Raw genomic sequence first — 19,521 nt, forward strand, 5'->3', positions numbered from 1 at the left:
TAATAAGTTCTAGGAATATTAGAGTAAGTCTTATGAATTGCTCTAATATTGACTAACTGTAGTAAGGAGATATTATCACTAATATCTTTTGCCCTGTATATATTTTAACTCAGTGGAACCCTAATAAACAGTTTGTTTTTGTGACTTTTCATTTAAAATAGAATTCCAAAACAGTATCTTTCAGTGGTGCATATATTCAGAGAAAATAGAATATGACTCATACATATTCCTTGCATTTGACATTTTCATTCAGTGTTGAGCTCTTGCCTTGAGCCAGGTAGTGCCCTAAGTGTCTTACATCTTGTGTGACAGTAATGCTAATGAGATCGGTATTGGGAACCTCGTGCTAAGCAGTAAGAAAGTCAGCACACTCAGAGTATTTTGCCTTATACCACATACTAAGTATGAGCAAAAGTACGGAGGCTGAATGAGCTTGCGGTGTTTGGAATGTGAAACTGGAGGGTGGATAAAGGTGGAAAAATAGGATAGGCAAGGGCCAGATTTTAGATCTGTCTCCAGTATACAGACATGATCTGTGAATGACCTCAATTTTTTAATGTGAAATTTTGTGTGTCTGCATTTTTCTTAAGAGAACGTCCAAATGTTTTTGGAGGGTATAGGATTAGACGGGTATACACAGTATCTCTTACTCCTCCTCCTCAAAAGTATTAAAAGCCGCTGAATGAGGTTTAGAGTGATGTGACGATGCAGTGTTGTTCCTGGTGTTGGAATTATCTACTAAGTCCATGTGAGAAGAGTTATGAGACAGAAGAATTCTAAATTCCTAGAAGATTTTGTTTTTAAGCCTTTCCTTAACCATGTTTTTGGACCCCAGCACAGAGCTACTTTTAAACATTCATGTTTATGTTAACATTTTTTCTTGTGGTTAAGCAAGGCATCATACTGGTAAAAGATTTTTCATTTCAAGAACTACTTTATAATTTAAAGAAATACACGTTTTAAAAATATGTTAAGTAGTACAAAAGGGTATACAATGAAAAGCTAGTCTCTCATTTTAATTTCTAGTACTTATCTTGAGACACAACCACTCAATATGTGTATAATGTTTTAATATCAATAAAATAAGGAAGTTTTATTTATGTATATCATATAGTGCCTTTGGTTTTTTAACATATGGGTATCTTTCTGTATCATTACGTATAGTTGTATTTTAGTCTTTTTAATATCTACATAATACTCTGAGTAGCTATAATATAATTTATTTAACCAGCTTACTATGGTTTTGCTATTATTTTTGCTTCCTGGTTGTTTTGCTATTATAAATAATGCTTCAGTGAATATCCTTTCTTGTCTTTGCATATTGTATGTGCAAGTGTATTTTAGAATAAACTACTAGATTGAAGAATATGCTCATTTTAAATGTTGGCATTGCAGAATTGCCCTCCAATTGTGGTTTCTGTAATTCCATAAGTGTATGAGAATACTTCTTTTCCCATACGCTGTCAATGCATTACTTACCAGTTTTTACTTCTTAAAATCTGAGAAAAATCTTGTTTTAATTTGTATTTCTTCAACTATGAGTAAGAGTGAACATTTTTTAATGTAGGCCCATGAGGTGTTTGCCCACATACTTTGCCCACTTTTTAAAACTGTGTGACATGGTTATTGTCTTTTGGTTGCTTTTTCCTCGATAATTTATAAGAATTCTTTGTACATTATGTGGATTATTCCTTTTTCATTTTAGTATGTTTTTAGAATTAAAATTTAAAGTGTATGTGGTGTTTGTTTCTAGGTCATTCAATATTAACAGGGTTGCAACTCAGGCTGTGGAAGATGTTCTAAATATTGGTGAGTGACAAGATAGCTACTATATTTTATAATTATAATATCCTATGTCATATATGTATTTTATTGTATGTTAGCTATATTATATGTTACAGAATATTTTATTTAATCAAGATGTTTTCCCCCTTTCCTTTTTCAATAGCAAAACGACAAGGAAATTTAGATCTTCCATTGAACAGAGAATTGGTAGAGAAAGGTCAGTGACAAATGATCATAATTACTCACAATTTAAGTTAAATTTTGTGTAGATTTTGAGGATAGTATTGTGAAGTGTTCTTGTCTATTAGCAAACAGTGCTTTTTTGACTCAAACATGTTCTTAATATAATATCCTTTTAAATATATTTAAACAATAAAAAGTTTAGAGCTGGAGTCTTATATATGATTTTTGTTAACCATGGAAATACAACCTCTATGTTATATTTCATTGTGACTGCAAACATATCCTAAGGGATGTGAAAATATAGAAAAATACACATCTGGAAAATAGGAAATGTATACCTAAACTCCATTGCTGTTAACATCCTCTGAATGGGAAGGAACTCTGAGCTGTGAATGCTGATCTTCATATTCACTACTGTGTTCGCTTTAACCTTCTACTTACTCCGCCCAGTTATTTCGGGGCTCCTTTAAGAGAACTAGCACTGCTGGGGAAAGGATGCTGACCAGAGAGTTTGAAGACTTAGGTTTCAATCCCAGAACAAACTGGCCTCTCACTGTGAAATGATGGGCAAGACTGACTCCATTCCTCCATTTCCTCAACTGTGGAATCAGAGAGTGGAAGGAGCTTGCTGGTGTATAGGAATTCTTGAAATTTATTATTTAAATTTAATTTAAAAAAATATTTAAATTCTTAAACTGAAAAACATAGTCATTTGATTTGCATCTGAAATTTTAACACACTAAAGTCTACTCATCTACCAGGATCATTTTTGAAAGTATGGACCTCAAAGCTAAATCTTGTTGTCTCTGTTTAATTGAAGAATATCCTAAGATTTTAAGGTAAATTATTTTTATTGAAGAATATCCTAAGATTTTAAAAAATCAACATAAAATCCAAACTTGTTAATGATTGCCTCTACCTACCTTTATAAGAATTTTTCAACATACACAATCAAAACAAAATTAAGACATAAGGTAGATATTGGCACATTTAAGACTGCAACTGTCATCCATAAATATTTGCATTTGAGAGAGTTATCAGAACAGGCATGTTCTTATTGGTTGCCTTTAGAGTGATTTAGCAGTACATGATAAAGTATTTTAACAATGTCAGTTAATCTATTTATATATTTTGAATTCCCATATAAGACTTTCTTTGTTGGCGAGATGGTTTGCCTTTAAAATTGTAAACAGAACTAAATCTCTGAGGTCCCTTTCAGCCCTCTAAAACAGACTATTTTCTTCTTCTTTCAATTTAAGACCTAAAAGATTATTTCAGTCACTTCTTGTAAGCTAAGATTAGTGTTAAATCTGTATCAAAGAAAGGAAAATTAGGCATTTATAATAATTGATTCTTCATTATATGATTTAACTTAAAATATAATGTATATAAACAAGTGAAATTTATATCAGGTATATAAACTAATTTAAAATCACTATATATAAAATACAGTGATTGACTTTTCCGTTAGTAAACATACCACTTTACTTTATGTGAAGGAATGTTAGTCTTCTGAAGATTTGACTGTCTTCAGAAGCAGTTGTGAATGCCAATGGGGCAGTTGCTGTTACAGACACTTCCAGAGCTACTTCCTTCAGAGCTAGCATATTGTGTGTGTGAGTGTGTGTGTGTGTTCCCAGAGAGGCAAATTTTCATTTTTGAGAATGAGTTAGATATTTTTATTTAAGAGCCAAATAATTCAAATGAAATTTGGGTATATAACGTAGATTATGTGACAATCTAGAAATGACTTTTAATGTGGTGGTCAATTAAACACTCTTTCAAGCCCAATTTCTTTGTGCAAGTTGTCTTTAACCACTTTGTACTCTGCATGCCAACTCTTGTGTGCCTCTTGGTTAGAGAGAGAGCAGGTCCCTTTCTAAGATTTCTAAAAATATCTTGAGTAATGGCAGTTTCGTTAGAGAAAGCATACTGCCTGTCATTGTTTGAGACTGCATTTTATACCAAGACTATTAATTTATAATTATATTTAGGAACCCTTTGGCATGATATTTTGGAAAGGAACTTATTAGCAAGGGAATATGGTAACTCAAGTTCCATTTTTGAGTGCCTCAAACTAGTTTCTTTATTTTCATTTGATTACTATCTTTGTAGTTCCCCCCCTACACACAATGTAGCTATTTCTTCTATATTGTGGTTGATGTAGGCTTCTGTGGGCTAATCTTGAAACCTACTCCTTACTTATAAGGGTTTTGTTTTGTTTTTTAGTTTTTTAAATGGAATGTATTGTGAGTTCCAAGAAACTTCCTGCCAAACAGACCTTTGGAATAGAGCTGCGTTTAAGTTGGCGATAGCATCCACTTTCGTTTACCCTTCTCAGAATTGTAAAACACTCAGAAGTCTTTCACTAAAGGTGCTAATATTCTGCTTTTCTCTTTTATAGTAACAAATGAATATAATGAATCACTGCTTTACAGTCCAGAAGAACCAAAAATACTTTTCAGTATTCGAGAACCAATAGCAAACAGAGTTTTCTCAAGCAGTCGTCAGCGCTGTTTCACCTCAAAGTAAGCTTCCAAAAACCGACTTGTGATTGTTTTCATCTCTTGTAATTATAAAGCATACTTGGTTTTAAAGTAATTTCATTAAATTCACTCATTCAAAGGAAAAGGAAAAGTAGGACCTGTGGAGCTAATGAGGTATCATGCTAACCTGGCTAAAGTGATATTTTCTTTAAAACTTATTGTGCCATTTTAGAGAAACTAAAATTTAAATGAATAGAAAGGATCTAGTTATTTAATTGGGTGATATGGGCTTTTTTATTTTTTAAAAATATATTAAGATACAACAAGATCAAATTATCATTATAAAGGAAACTGGAAAGCAACTTTTTTTAATATGCTGTGGAACAGAAGCATATAAGCCTAACTTGTATAGCAATAACCCTTTAGAGTGGAAGTCATTTCTTTCAGCTTTTCCCTAACATGAGCCCCCCTTCCCACATCTATTGAATTTGCCTCAGATTTTCTTTTTTGAGAAGAGGATATACAAAAATGTTTATAATTTCTTATTTTGTAAGAGTTACCCAGTTTTCCAAACTAACAGGAAAACCTGTAATTATGAAAAAATGTCATCTATCTCATAGCAAGCAAAGAGCAGTTTAATTACAAATTGCTGCTTATAGTGTCCATCTGTGTGTTTTGAAAATACATAATTGATTTTTTCCAAGAGAGACACTAAAAAGGAAACTCATCATACTTAAAAATCGCTTTAGCATTTGAGAGTTAATTTTGGTTAATCAACAAATCTATACTCAGTTTGGGTGAGACTGTCTATAAAGATTCATTTAAATGTTTGCTCATATAAATGGGAGAATAGCTTTATGACCTTGGCAGTTGGAAAATATCTCTTAGCAGCAAGATTGATAAATTGAACTACATTAGAATTAAGTACTTTTGTTAAAGCAAGACACCATTAAGAAAATAAAAAGGCAAGCCAGAGTGAGATACTTGTAGTACTTGTATCCAGCAATGATTCATACCCAGAATATATTATAAAAATTCGTCCAAGAAATTTTTCAATAAGAAAAAGACAGGCAACCTAGTAGAAAAATGGTCAAAAGTCTTGGACAGGCATTTTACAGAAGAGGGTATCAAAATGGCTGACAAGTATATGGAAAAAACATCCTTGAGGGGAGGATATAGCTCGGTGCTTACATTGCAGGAGGGCATGGGCCTCAGTACCTCACATTAAGTAAACAAACAAACAAACCTAATTACCTCCACCCCCAAAAACAAACAAACAAAAATGCAAAATTAAAAAAAAAGACCCTCATATAAGGAATAAAGGAAGGCTACAGATTAGGAAAACACCCCCAAAATATTCTTGATCTTACTATTCATCTGGGAAATGCACATTAAAACTACATAATATGGTATCAGACACACCCCCCAGAATAGCTAAAATACCAGTTGATGATAAGTGGAGCAACTAGAACTTTATAGACAACTGTTAGGAATAGTTTGGAAAATTGTTTGGCAGTTACCTACCAAAGCTGAATGTGGCATATTGACCCAGTAACTCCAAGATGTACATCCAACAGGAATGGATACACTGACAGAAAGGTGTGCACCAAGAGACATGCTCAAGCGTATTCACAGTAGCAACATTCCTAATAGGTAGAAACCCAAATGCCCATGAATAGTAGAAGAGATGACTTAAATCCTGGTGTTCTCAAATGGTGCAAGTATTTTCATACAGCAATGAAAGTAAACACAGTATTGCTACATGTAATAACATGGGTGATTTCATAAATATCTTAAGCAAAAGAAGCTAGACACAGGCATACCTATTGTATTCTTCTATTTATATAAAGTTGAAGAATACACAAAGCTATTACTGCTGTGGTGATTGAAGTTAGGATAGTGGATATGCTTGGGAAAGTGGGGCCGGGGTAGTGACTGGGGATTGGAGTAAGAGCATTAAGAGAGCTTCTGGGGAACTAGGTAACATTTGATTCCTAATTTGGGGGGTGATTATGTGTGTATGTTTGATTATCGTGTTGTACCCTCATAATTTGTACCTTTTCTGTATGTTACATATAAGTAAAATTTTCACAAAAAGATAGGTTACATCCTTGCTCAATACCTAAAATAATTGTAATGGTAATAACATTCAAAAAAAGCATATGAGTTCCATCAGATCTGAACTTGTTCCCTGATAAATGTTTGGGTGAATGGAGCTATCCTGAACATTTAAATTTTGAAATTGTTTTGATAATGTATCCATGTAATCACATAGTCACTAATTGTCTCATACCAAAGAGCAACTTTGATTTTTTAATATCAAGGCCAAATGATCTATCTGCTAGTTTAGATAAAAATTAAGTGTTTTAAAGAAACTATAATTTAGGGGTAAGAAAACTGTTGATATTTAATGTTGAAAGATGTTTCTTTCTGCTCAGGGTTTGTGTCCGTTCTCGTTGTTGGGATGCCTGCATGGTTGTGGATGGAGGAACTTCTTTTGAGTTTAATGATGGAGCAATTGCTTCAATGTTGATCAATAAAGAAGATGAGCTTCGAACTGTGCTTCTAGAACAGTGAAGGGTTTCCTCAGATGACAGATAACTACCGGAAAAAGTTTTACTGCAAAAACAGACTGCCGGTCACAAAGCTACATTTTTTGGTTATTGTCGAGACTGGTTGGCCTTGGGCTCAAAGGTGACCAAGAAAGTGAGATTTGCATTATTCTTCTGTTGGAAAAGATGTTCACTGTGTAAGAAAATGGATGGACTAAACTGATTAGAATTCATACCAGTGAAATTTCTATATTGCTCATACTTGGTTTCCAAGAGTGCTGGTATCTTTTTAAATTTAGAGAGGTAGGCTCCAATAAAGGATTAATGTTCAGGATTTGAAATTTAACTGTACAAGTTTTTTTTCCCCTTACTTTCCCCCCTAACTTTGTGGAATTGGTCAGACCAAACACATATTTAATTAGTATTTTTTATAGTATCTAAAAATCAAGATTTTTAAAAAACTTTGATGATGGAGAATTTTGATAAATCCTGACATTGACCTAACTGAAGTAGGTAAATGTGTTTTTATATATGCTAGGAGTTTTCTAATTTCAGGACACAATGCTATTGTGATGACTATTGATTTTAAAACTTAAAGCAATCATTTTTGAAATTATTTATAGCTGTTTTCATTTAATTGACTGTCAGGTTAATTTTGACAATGCTGGGTGAAATATATCTGGACAAAATCATGACACTGTTAAGGGATGTTTTAATTATCCAACAACTATATTAGGTCTTAGGTAATTTTTTAAAAATGGTTTGAGTCTAATAAAGTTCTTCCATATTTAAAACTCTGTAACATGGATTCAAAGATTCAAAGGCTGAACTGATTAGACATATTCTATTAGGAGTTTGGTAAAACCTTTGAAAAAGATTTTTGCCTAGTGTTAGGAGTATTGTCAGAAAATGGATTACTTAATAAATATGCGAAACATATTAGTTTTGGAATTGCCTTACTTAATATCATGGTAGGTTTCACCTAGCTCATATTCCAAGTTTTACATTTTAGCTTTGGAAGATAAAATGTTACGGCTTTTCTTTTTTCTCTATTATGACAGTTTCTGTACCTAATTCCTGATCTACTTATAAGTAACCCTAGAATTATCACAGAAAGCACCTCTTGCAGTATCATGAGACAGTTGGTATTCTCATTCCAATTATTCAAAGTTTTATTGGTTTTGTTTTTACTTGCTGCTAGAATTTTTCTTGAGTCATTGACATATTTATTGAACACCCACTCTGTGCCATGTACTGTGACAGGTGCTGGATATACACTGGTAAAGTAAACAGACTCTGTCTGATAGAACTTGAGTCTAGTGAGCTCAGACATAAATTCTTTGAAAGCTAGAATGTATCATCAAATTGAGTGCTCTTAGTTCTGGCAGCATTTATCATGTTTTTGTCAAATTCAACATTTTTATATAAATGTTACTATACAAGGGTAATTTAGGTTTTGATGTATATCCAGAACAAGAATCTGTTTTCCTTTTCTTAGTTTAGAGTATCTGCATAGACACTCACAGCAAGGAGTTTACAGGATGCATACAGTAAAAATTAGTGTTTTCCCAGAGATGGATCTAGTTTCTGGTTTGATTTAAAAATGATATACTTAAGATGCCACTTGATAAAGAAGTAAAATTCCACACTATAAAACCTCCCTAACAGGTTTAAAATACCTTTTTGACAAAAATTCCAGCTCCATCTTTAATATCAAGAAAATTTGATTATCCAAAATGGTACCATAGATCTATTAATATGTAACATATTAATAGGTAACCTGCTGTGTAAAATTGTTCATAAGCCATATTTTAAAGGTTTTAAAAATACTTAATGTGCTCCATTTGTGATATAACTTCTAACATTTCTGCTCGGTGGTAGGGTTTTATTTGTAAGAGACGATGAGAGGCAAAGGATGTTAGAATAGCAAAAATGTTTTTCATGAATGAGTTAATCTTTTAATGGCAATTATGTGTGAATAAAATGAAACTACTCTTATCTTTTCTTTTTTACTTCATTTATTCCTTTAGCTCATATTATGGGTCATTTGAAAACCAGATTTCCCCCAAGTTGTTTCAAGCAGGCCTTTTTCCCCACTGCTATGTATTCTGTGCCCTGCTGACTTCATTCACTGCTAATATGTGACACAGTGCTTACGTGGCAAATGGAGATAGACTCCTCAGATAATTTTGAGTTAATATTTTTGATGCTCCATATGTATTTATATTAATGGCCTCAGTAAATCAGATCATGTTACATGTTTTGCTAAATATATATAGCCTTTGAGTATAAAGAATTTCCATTGAATTCATTTTTTAAATATAAAAAAAGAATAAAATACAAAGAACCATTAACACAAATTTTATTGAAAAATACTTGAGTTGAAAAAGTTGTCCAATATAAATTTAAGGATTATCTATTGCTCTGCTGTGAAAACAATGATGTAAATTTAGAATTTAAATCACTAATTCATTGTGCCAATATAGTATGTGCATCATTATACTTAAGGATAGTTATCTACCAAGACAGTTGTGCAAAAAAGATCCCAGGCATAACATGATATGTAAATGATATAGTGAAAATATTATATATATAATTTAAAATATAAGGGGGAGGGTAAGAGTAAACATGCTGATGAACTGCTGAACCACAAAGAGGAATTATTTCAAGTGCAACTTATTCTTTAACATTAAAAATAACCATGAAAGTATTAGAGTGTAAGTCAATAAGAAGGCTTATTAAGTTTTCTACATGAAGGAAAGCATGAAGAGTATTTTTTTAAAGTGTCATGAGCTTCATTTTGTGATAGATTTTTAAGAAAATTACTGACTAAACATGAAGTCAAAAGAAAAAAAAAACAGAAAAGAATGTTGTGTTAATTTGAATGTTTTATAGGATAGCAAAGGCATGGATTATAACTAATTTTGTCTTCTCTTTTCAAAAATCAAACATCAACAATTAAAAGCAAAAATTCAGATTTTTGAGATCCTGAAAAGACTGTTGAAGAGATACACAGCTTTTTATATCAGATTGTTAGTTCACTGGGAGTAGGGGTTGAATTCTGATTTGTAACTTCTCACAATGAATACTTCAAAACTGGCATAGCTAGAGAAGAAATTGCCTATTACAATAATAAATGGTGGTTTTACTATGCTGAAACATTCTCAGGGAGTCTGTCGGGGGGTGGAGGGGGCAGTTTCTGATGTTTGGATAGTTGAAGTTAGTAGGACAGTATTTGAGAAACAGGTTTTTTTTACAAACTGTTCTTTTAAATACATTTCCCCCAACTGCAACTTTTGTTTTTTTCCCCTACACTTATTTTCTTTAAATGATTGAAGAGAGCTTGAACAATTTGTCAGGTTCTTCTTGGCTTTCACAAGAAAATGATCTATTTAAAATACCTTTGGTAATTAAGTTTTATTACACAGCTATCTTCTGCCTCAGATCTTTGCTTCAAAACATCATTTGTTGATGGAATGATTCTTCACAAAACCATTCTTTCAAATATTTTCACTAGTCGTTTAAATGGGTTGCTGTGGATTATCCACTTCGCCTGTAGTTTTGGATGAATGTATTATTGTCAAAGTCCTACCTTTCTGCTTTCTGGCTCATGGAGCAAACCACTGCAAATGAACCTGCAGTTATCCCGAGTAGTAAATCAATAGTTTTGAGTGAAAAGGAATTTTAAAAGCCAATATAAATGACTATGTGCTAGTTTTTGTTTAAAAGCCAATATAAATGCATGGTAATGGTTGGGATATGACACACTCCAGTGTGCCTATTAATTTAAAAATGTATAGCTATGGAAAAAGTCTGCTTTATTGTCTTTCATCAGTCACAGCCCCTGCCATCTGAAGACCTGAAAATACACTGATTTTAATGCTCAAATGTGCAAGTTAGATACCTACTTTAAGAAATACCAAAAAATCAGCATTTTGACATTTGGATTCACTAAAAAGTAAAAATAAATATTAAAGCAAAACAAATCCATAAAGGGAGATTAGTATGGGCTTTAGCACTTCAACCTGTTTTGTGAGGCGTTGGTCCCTTGGTGATGAGAGCTTTTTGACTTCCCGGGATACCTGGCTAGGTGGGGATGGGAAAGGAGTGATAACGAAGGAGGTTGCCTTCTTGTTTGTTCCAAGGCTAGGGTATCCTGTGGAATGGTGTTCTTCTAGTTTTCCTGGACACTACTCAGTGCCATTCCTTATGGTCAGCACCTTCCCCTGCCGTCGTTCAAACACATTATCCACACTGCAGATCATTAGTAAATGCTGGATTGTGATTGAGTTCACCAGGATAGAAGGAATGCATCACTTTGTACAGAAATAAAAATTCTGCATTTGGCTTCATATCTTGGGAACTTGTGGCTAGGGTATAGGAGAGGGAGGACCCAAGGACCAGAGGTAGATGTTAACATCATAAAAAGAATGACAGCCAGATGTTATGCACTTCTTGAAGGAAGGACATAATACTATCTATCAAGTATCACCCTGTGAAACCAAACAAAACAAAACTTGATAGGATAAGCCTCTAGATCAGGGTTCAACACTGGCACTATTGAGGTTTGGGACCAGATAATTCTTTGTTGTGGGGAGCTGTCCTGGATGGTCAGCAGCATCCTTAGTCTACCTGCTAGATGCCAGTGGCACCTCTCCACCTGTGACAACCAAAACTGTTTTCAGATGTTCCCAAGTGTCTCTTGGGTGGCAAAATCACTCTTGGTTAGGAACTTTCTGCTGCTGGAACCAACTACCAGTTTATGGAAATAGGGGACAGATTAACATGTTAAACAATACTCCAGGGATCGATCACATCAGCAAAACCCAGAATGTGGAACACTGGACAAACAACGTAGTTTCTTCAACAAATAAGTTGTAAGGATAATAAAGAAGGGGAACCCAAAGATTAAGAAACTTAAGAAAATGTCCGTATCAAGCAAATGCAACGTATGAACAATGTTTGGAGCCTGATCGAAACAAATCCATGCAATAAAACACTTTCGACAGCTGTGGAATTTCCAACACCATCTTGATATTTAATGTTTCAGAATTAATTTAGGAAAATATCTCTTAAAGGTATATACTGAACTATTTATTAAGTCATAATTCTGGGTTTTACTTCAAAATGTGTGATGGAGGGGCAGGGGGATGGGAGATGGATGAGACGAGGCTGGCCATGAGTTAATGACTGTTGAAAGTGGGTAATGAGGTTCATCCTCTTCTCTACCTTTTGCATTTGACATTTTTCATAATTAAAAACAAAAAAGGAAGCATAGCAGTGATAATATAAAAAAAGAAGCAAAGAACTGGGCCACTGTTCTACCATTTGAATGGATGAGATCTAAAGGAATTGAGTTCCTGGAAGAGCTCTGGATGCAGGGTATTAGGAAGCCATCCAAATAGTTTCTTAATGAGATTAAAATACACAATTATAAGCTGATCAAGTTTGTATTTAAAAAGTGCTACTAGCTAACTTTTATTGACGGTACTTAACAATCATTTATCACTTAAATGTTTTATAAATGTCATTTCTTTGAGAAGCACTTTAACCACAACAAGCCTGTATTTAGCCCCTTGTCACAGTATTACAGACATTTTAATTTGACAACAAGCACACGAAGTAGATGGGGCAAAAAGGACCAGGTCAGGGCTTGTTTTGAAGGGCCTTTTTCAGAGGGCTGAGACAAATCACACACCCCACCAAATGCTAATTTTAACCACAGTACTCAAGGAAAAAAAGAGAAAGAAAGGAATACAACTTAGCTGAAGTACTCGTTCTTATAAAAATGTGTTTTATTTTAAAACAAGTCTATAAAAGTAGAAATCACATACAAAAATACAGATTACTCTGACACGTTAGCAAAATAGCTTATGGCTGGACTTGAGTTTGGAAGTACTGTATGTCTGAGGGCATCCGGAAGTCAGAGTCCAACCGGAGCCTGTCTCCAGCCCTTGTCACTAATCTGTAAACAATAATTTCAAGTAGTATTTAGCACTTTTTAACTACTACGAAATTGAAACCTAATCATTCCCTGTAGCACACTACTTGAAAATTTTCTCCCTTAGGCCTGAACAGATCAGGGCACTTCATACCACTGTTTCTAACATTTGAAAAATCTGACTTAAGCAATGTTAATCGAAAGGATGAGTTCTGGCTTTTGTTCCATTTTGAACATACGAGAGGTCCTCAATTTAAAAAAGAAATTAGTGTTTTATGTTTTTTTAAGTAGAATTTAATCCTGTTGCTTCTATGTATCATTAAAAAAATCACTGATGTTAGCAAAAGGTTCAACACCTGAGTCTTCACTTTTATGTAGGTGCAAGTTGTGCTTACTTGCTCTGAAACTGTGTGGGACATACACCTACTTCTAGTGTGTGTTTCTGACAGAAAGGAACATGCGGTTCCTCTTAGGGAACTCAACGTCCAGCAACCTTATAAAATGGGTAGTTTCAAACCATCATTGTGGGAGACCATTAAGAAGGAAAAAAAAGGACAATTTAAAATACTTGATTCCAGAGTAATATAAAAATAACTTCAAGAACCTCAGCGAAAAAGGAACATGGCAGGCAACCTCAGTTCAGCCTTCCATCCAACATTTCAAGAATTAGAGACTGACCGGTCACTACCACCTTTCTAAAACAAAGCAAGTCATTTTAAAAGCTAAAGAACACACATTAACATAATTTGATCATAAAGTCAGAAGTCCACAATTAAATTTCCTCAGCTGATTGAGAATCCTGGGAACACAGTACATAAAGGAGACTTCATTCACGTGCGTTGGAGGATCATTCAGGTTAACCTGTCATAGAAAGTTGCCTCCTGAGCCTTCAAATTCTCTACCAACTCTCTACCTCTGGTTGGCTGGTTGTTTGCTTTTTTTAAACTTAGGTTTTAAGGTGAATTGCTCAGGGCTATTTGTTTCCATCAACCTATTTTCAAATCTAAAGGCAAAGCTGAAATTTCTTTCAAAGCATTTTTCTTTCAATCCTCAGGAGAGACTGCCTCAATCTACTCTATGAGTCTCACTCTGTTCAGCTTATAATACAAATAGCTTATTATTCTTGCAAATCTATGTCTTAGAAAGCAGTACTGACAAATTAAATAGAAGAAAGCTCAGCTGCCATATAGGCTATGAAAATGATTTGCTGGTGGTGATTTTGAAGCTTGATTCTTAATAGATTTAATAAGAAGGGCACTTGGAAGAGGTGGCTCAAATCTTGCTCTTCAAGATATCCTGAAATTACAGGCTTACTCTCCTAAAATTACAAAAGGCCATCAACTTAGGCTTTTAAGGGTATATCAGTGATAAAAGCTTTCTTAGTCCTTTAAAAAAAACAAGACTTCAAAGTTTTCTCTCTCAAATGGTTCTCTAATATACTTGTAGAAAGAAGGCAAGGGAAAACCAAGAATAAAAATAGCTGAGCTCTCCAGCAATTGGGCTTCCTGCCTATTTTCCCTGTTCAAAGAAAGGAGGAGACACCATCCTGCAATAGATACTTCATAGACAACTGGGCTTTTGCAGTGTCAGTCGGCATTTGATGCCCCATATCTCCTGATTCTTTTTGTTGCCAATGGTTGGCCTGGCAATGGTGGTGAAATGGGAACAATTAATCTGTAGATGAGGAAGGGCTTCCTTTAACAGTTGAAGGGTAGTATCTGGCACGATTCCAAAGACTTGTAGTGTTTTTAGTGTGGGGATTTCGCCAAGTTCACTGGAAAGAAGAGAGAGACTTTTCAGAGCAGCGGTATCTATGGTAACGATTCCACTAGTTACATGACCCAGTTTTTACAAGTTCTTATAAAATGCAAACTGAAGACGTAACTTGCAATCAATGATCTGAGAAAATAGCAAAAGTGAATCAAATCACAAAGCACAAGCTATAGCTCGGGCAACATGGCCTTAGGAAACACCCAAGTGCATTTTGTTGAATTCCTAACCTCAAAACTCCAAGGTTTATTTACAACACAACCATCTTCGCTTCCTTTCTCCCTTTGTTGATTTATACTGAAAAGTATCACTGCGTTGTAACGAGAAGCTAGCAAGCTAGTGATGGGAAAAGTAAACGTTTTACTGAGGCATCTGTTGGAATCACCAAAAGTTACATACAATTTAAGCATATGGACTTGACCTTTATCTGAGCGAGGCTCACCTTCTCAAAAGGAGACGTGAGCAGAGTCGATAACTTCTTAATAATGGCTAATATTCAACAAGTCCATTATATTCGACGAAACCTAACGGTGACTTCACAACGATATTGTAGGCAGGGTTCTGTGTAGATGGGGGCAATAGCCACCTTACTTCTCTATTTATTATCATTTTTCTCCTGCCACATGTAACGCAGTCCTCTTCCTTCCTAGGTATTTCACATTAGGTGAAACACAACTCTGTCAACAGTGAAATTCTCGTCCCCCATAAAAGGGAGCCTGTTTCCCCAGAGTAAATACTTTTGGGTAATGATTCTTTTTTCTTAACCCAGATCTGTGTGCTTAGACATTCATCCCTCTGATCTGTATTTGCTCCAGGTTGGGACACACAGTACAAAGTCTCAGGAAAGGGAATATTTGGTTTGGAATGTCAACAAAATCCCACTGCAGGTCAATGAGCACATCCATGACCTAGAATTAGAAGCATCTTTTATATTTCCACATAGCCAGTAATTACTTAAAAAACAAACTTTCCTTACAATAATTGTCACCTTGCCTCCACTCTTTCTTCCTTTCAGCTTCATGTCCATCCTGACGTTCAATGTGTCTTCAGAAAGCCCAGCTCAGCTTTTGTCCATCCCCAGCTCAAAAACCTTTGCTACTTCCCTCGTGTTTACAGACCTCAGACTGTTCAGTTGGCCTTAAGACCTTCCCTGCTAAACCTGCTCTCTGACTTTTCCTAATCCTCCAAGAGTATTTATTCTGCACTCAATAAAGTGTCTTAAACATGATGGATGTTTAATATATATTAGCTGCATAGAAGTAGAAGGGTAATTTAGAAAACAAAACTACTAGCCAAATAAAATAAATATGCTTGGTGTTCTAAGGGGGCAATAAGATCTGGAGGTCACAACAGAATAAAAAAAAGTAGGAGGAACAAACTGCTGTTGTTCTTAAAGGAAGCTAATCTCTGGAATATAAACAGGAATATAGAGAAAGGTAGATACATAGATGTTTATACTTATTATCACTTAGTTGCTTTCAGGCAATCCCACCCCTGCCTGAAAGCCCTCTTATGTGAAATCTGAGTAGTGAGAACTTGGTAAGAGCCATGAGAATTTTGGTTCTGGGATCCAGAGTAGCCAAATTGTAAGTCATTCTGCAGTGGATAGTATTTAAAAAAAAACTACAGGGGGTAATGAGAAAATGGGGAATGGCAGATGACAGAAAGGGAAATGTTCCTGCAACAGCATTGGGGAAGAGTCTTGGTAAAGAAAGAAATTACTCTAGACTCACGGAAGACACTCGGGTGTTATATGTGAGAATGGAGAGCTGTAGTATCAGACAGGATGGTGGATGAATGATCATTCCCAAGCTGAAAAACCAGAAAGTCTTTACAATTTTCAGGAGACCAGAAGAAAAAAAAAAGGCTTTTGTACGTGTATCACCTACAAAACCACAGAGCACACGCACAACTATCAATTAAAAACTACCGCGGAAGACTGGGATTTCAAAATGTAGAATAGATAAACAAGATTATACTGTATAGCACAGGGAAATATATACAATATCTTGTGGTAGCTCACAGCGAAAAAAAAAAGTGTGGCAACGAATATATGCATGTTCATGTATAACTGAAAAGTTGTGCTCTACACTGGAATTTGACACAATATTGGAAAATGACTATAACTCAATAAAAAATGTTAAAAAAAGAGAAAAAAACCCCAATACTTATCCAATTTAACCTTGTACAGGAATTGTAAAATAAAAATTACATCTTAAAAAATAAATAAATAAATATACTACCACAGAAATGACTGAAAAGGAAACTAGGGGAGGAAATGAATATAGTACTTGAGCCATTATTTCTAACTTAAGAAGAATAAAGTGATACTGATTATGTCTTAAGTGTCTCCGTTTAGTTTTGGTAAACAAAAGATTGAGTAAACAAAACCCCTTCACAGGTTTACCCCTTACCTCATCTCCTAATCCTGTTTTCCTCATAAAATCCTAAATTCCTTAACTACAAATTCTCCAACAAGAGTTTTTTGTCTCTCCTAATCTCAGATCACTATACCATCTCCGGCTTCGGTTTCTTACTTGAAGGATAAATACAGACTAATTAGAAGAAAGTTTAGATGGAAGGAATCAGACCACTTAAAGGGTTAGAGGATAAATACAACGAGGTTATGTCCTGAGGAAGAAAAACCAAGTTTCCCAAGTATTTTAAACCATTAATTATCATTACAGAAGGAAGACCCTTGAATTTTATTTTCCCACTTCTGATATAAGAAATGAAAACTCTTTAGCATAAGTGGCTTTCTGGAAGTTACTGCTGAAGATCCTAGAATTCTTACCATGCATTTCATATACATCAGCTGCCAGGATGACTGAGATTCGAGGGCAAAACATTTCATCTTGAGAAACTTTTAAGGATAGGGTACCAGCAAGCTCATGTTAATGGATTCACAAGGTAAACCAGTATAACATATACAAAATGTCTAAAGAAAACATAATCTTTTACCTGAAAGTTCAAGGACAGCATCTCTCTTCTGTCTGTCCTCACTCTATTCTGTAGCTAAACTCCTGATGCCCCTGTTTCCCTTATTTCAAGACAATATTTAGGCAAATCAGTTCTAATAAAGCAATGAGGGTTCACGCCTAGGTCTGTGACTTCAGACCTAAGCCCTGAGCCATCAAATTACACTGCAGGTATCATGGTGCAGGCATTATCATCCCACTGGATGAAAATATTGTGGGAGGGCTCAGAGCCTCCCCTGAGCCTCTGCTCAGGAGAAAGGATTTGGTATTACCTGCTTAGCTTCTCTCTCTCTAGAGAGAAAGAACAGAAGTGACACATGGGTAGATTATCTCGAGAACGGCAACCAAAAAATGATCACTGCACTCCCAGGGGCTGCAAAGGCAATGAAGCTGGAGCCCAGATGGTGAGGACAGGAAAGAACGGATGACAGAGAAACCTTTCCGGGTGGACACATCAGGCTCCTGGGAATTCTGCACACTAGAAAATTCAAGTGGCAGGATATTTTAATAAGAATTCCATGTGTACGAATTTAGACCCCAACATCGGAGAGCCCTCAAACTGAATACCAGCCACTCTTTTAGGCAGTGCTTTTCCAAATGAGATATCAGCTCAGCCCCTAAACCCCAAGATTAATTAAACTGATCAATTAAAAAATACAACCACCGGATTCCCTAATCCTATTAGTTAACTCTGTAGAACTGAAGTATCTGATTTATTCATTAATTCTTTTTGGGGGGGAGGGTAATTAAGTTTATTTATTTATTTTTAATGGAGGTACTGGGGATTGAACCCAGGACCTCATGCATGCTAAGCATGCACTCTACCACTGAGCTATAACCTTCTTCCCTGATTTATTCCTTAATTCTTGAAACTAATTCATAAGGTCCAAACCAGTAATTTGAAGAGTACCTAAATTCCTGGTTCAAATTCACCACCCTTCTTTTGCAGGAACCAGAAACTTGGTTACCTTCACGTGGACAGTGAGCTTACACGAGGTCAGCAGCCTCACTGAGGGCACACTGGCTGGGATGAGAAAGGAGGGCACCAGACCAAATCCGAGAAACTGACTTCTTGTGCTTTTCAAGAAAACTGCTATACACCTAGGTTTGGCATGGGAAGAATTTCCCAGCCCTTTGAAATACAGGAAAACTTTCTGAAACTAAAGAGATGCTATTACTCCCAGGATGACTGGGTATAGCACTTCTTAAAAGGAAGATGGACCAAGTTCCTTTTTTTCTTTGCACTGCCTTGATTTTGTGGAAGTTGCTAAGGTACAAAATCAACCCCTCTAAAGCTACCAGATAATTTTGCACGTGTCCCAGGAGACCTAGAATGTAGACCCAGCTCAGCCATTAACTCACTGTTTAGCTTTGGGTAAGTTACTCCACTCTTTTGGACCTCAATCTCCCACCTTTTCAAAGAGCACATCACTCTTACAATATTTACTACTTAAATATTTCTCTTTCTCTCATTCCTTGACCATCCAGGACAGACACCACTAGAAGATGACAGTACTTTTCCTCTAAGCTCAGATGAAGATTTCTGGAATCAAATGGAACTGATTTGAAAAATTTCGGAAATACACAAACACGCCCAGGGTCTGCCTCCCCCTTTGTACCCTGAGCTTCCTGGGAGTAAGGGCTATCTTCTTTCAGAAGTCCTCCGAAAGTGCTATATAGTATTCTAACAGTTAAACCTGCTCACAGCTAAATAAATGGTTAGTCAACTACTTCAATCAACTCAACTTTACCAGACATTCTAAGCAAAAAAAATTTGCCTTGGGTTTTCCTATGTTGCAGGTCTTTCCTAAGCAGTTTGTGGTACA

General features: G+C 35.3%; 2 protein-coding genes across 4 annotated transcripts in view; one reads left to right on the forward strand and one right to left on the reverse strand.

The window, feature by feature from the left end:
• NADK2 (NAD kinase 2, mitochondrial) overlaps positions 1 to 9,004 on the forward strand; it is a 42,457-nt gene extending 33,453 nt beyond the window's left edge. For both annotated transcript variants that reach the window (XM_072958770.1, XM_072958771.1), the window contains exons 9-12: positions 1,754 to 1,809; positions 1,949 to 2,002; positions 4,373 to 4,496; positions 6,893 to 9,004. In XM_072958770.1, the coding sequence (XP_072814871.1) occupies positions 1,754 to 1,809; positions 1,949 to 2,002; positions 4,373 to 4,496; positions 6,893 to 7,031 (373 nt within the window). In that variant the 3' untranslated portion in view covers positions 7,032 to 9,004. The remainder of the gene's footprint in view (positions 1 to 1,753; positions 1,810 to 1,948; positions 2,003 to 4,372; positions 4,497 to 6,892) is intronic.
• A 3,773-nt stretch (positions 9,005 to 12,777) lies between these two features.
• SKP2 (S-phase kinase associated protein 2) overlaps positions 12,778 to 19,521 on the reverse strand; it is a 31,415-nt gene continuing 24,671 nt past the window's right edge. For both annotated transcript variants that reach the window (XM_031676672.2, XM_006199666.4), the window contains exon 10: positions 12,778 to 14,721. In XM_031676672.2, coding sequence (XP_031532532.1) covers positions 14,508 to 14,721 — 214 coding nt within the window. In that variant the 3' untranslated portion in view covers positions 12,778 to 14,507. The remainder of the gene's footprint in view (positions 14,722 to 19,521) is intronic.

The sequence above is a fragment of the Vicugna pacos genome, chromosome 3, assembly GCF_048564905.1.
Source record: "Vicugna pacos chromosome 3, VicPac4, whole genome shotgun sequence".
NCBI lineage: Eukaryota > Metazoa > Chordata > Mammalia > Artiodactyla > Camelidae > Vicugna > Vicugna pacos.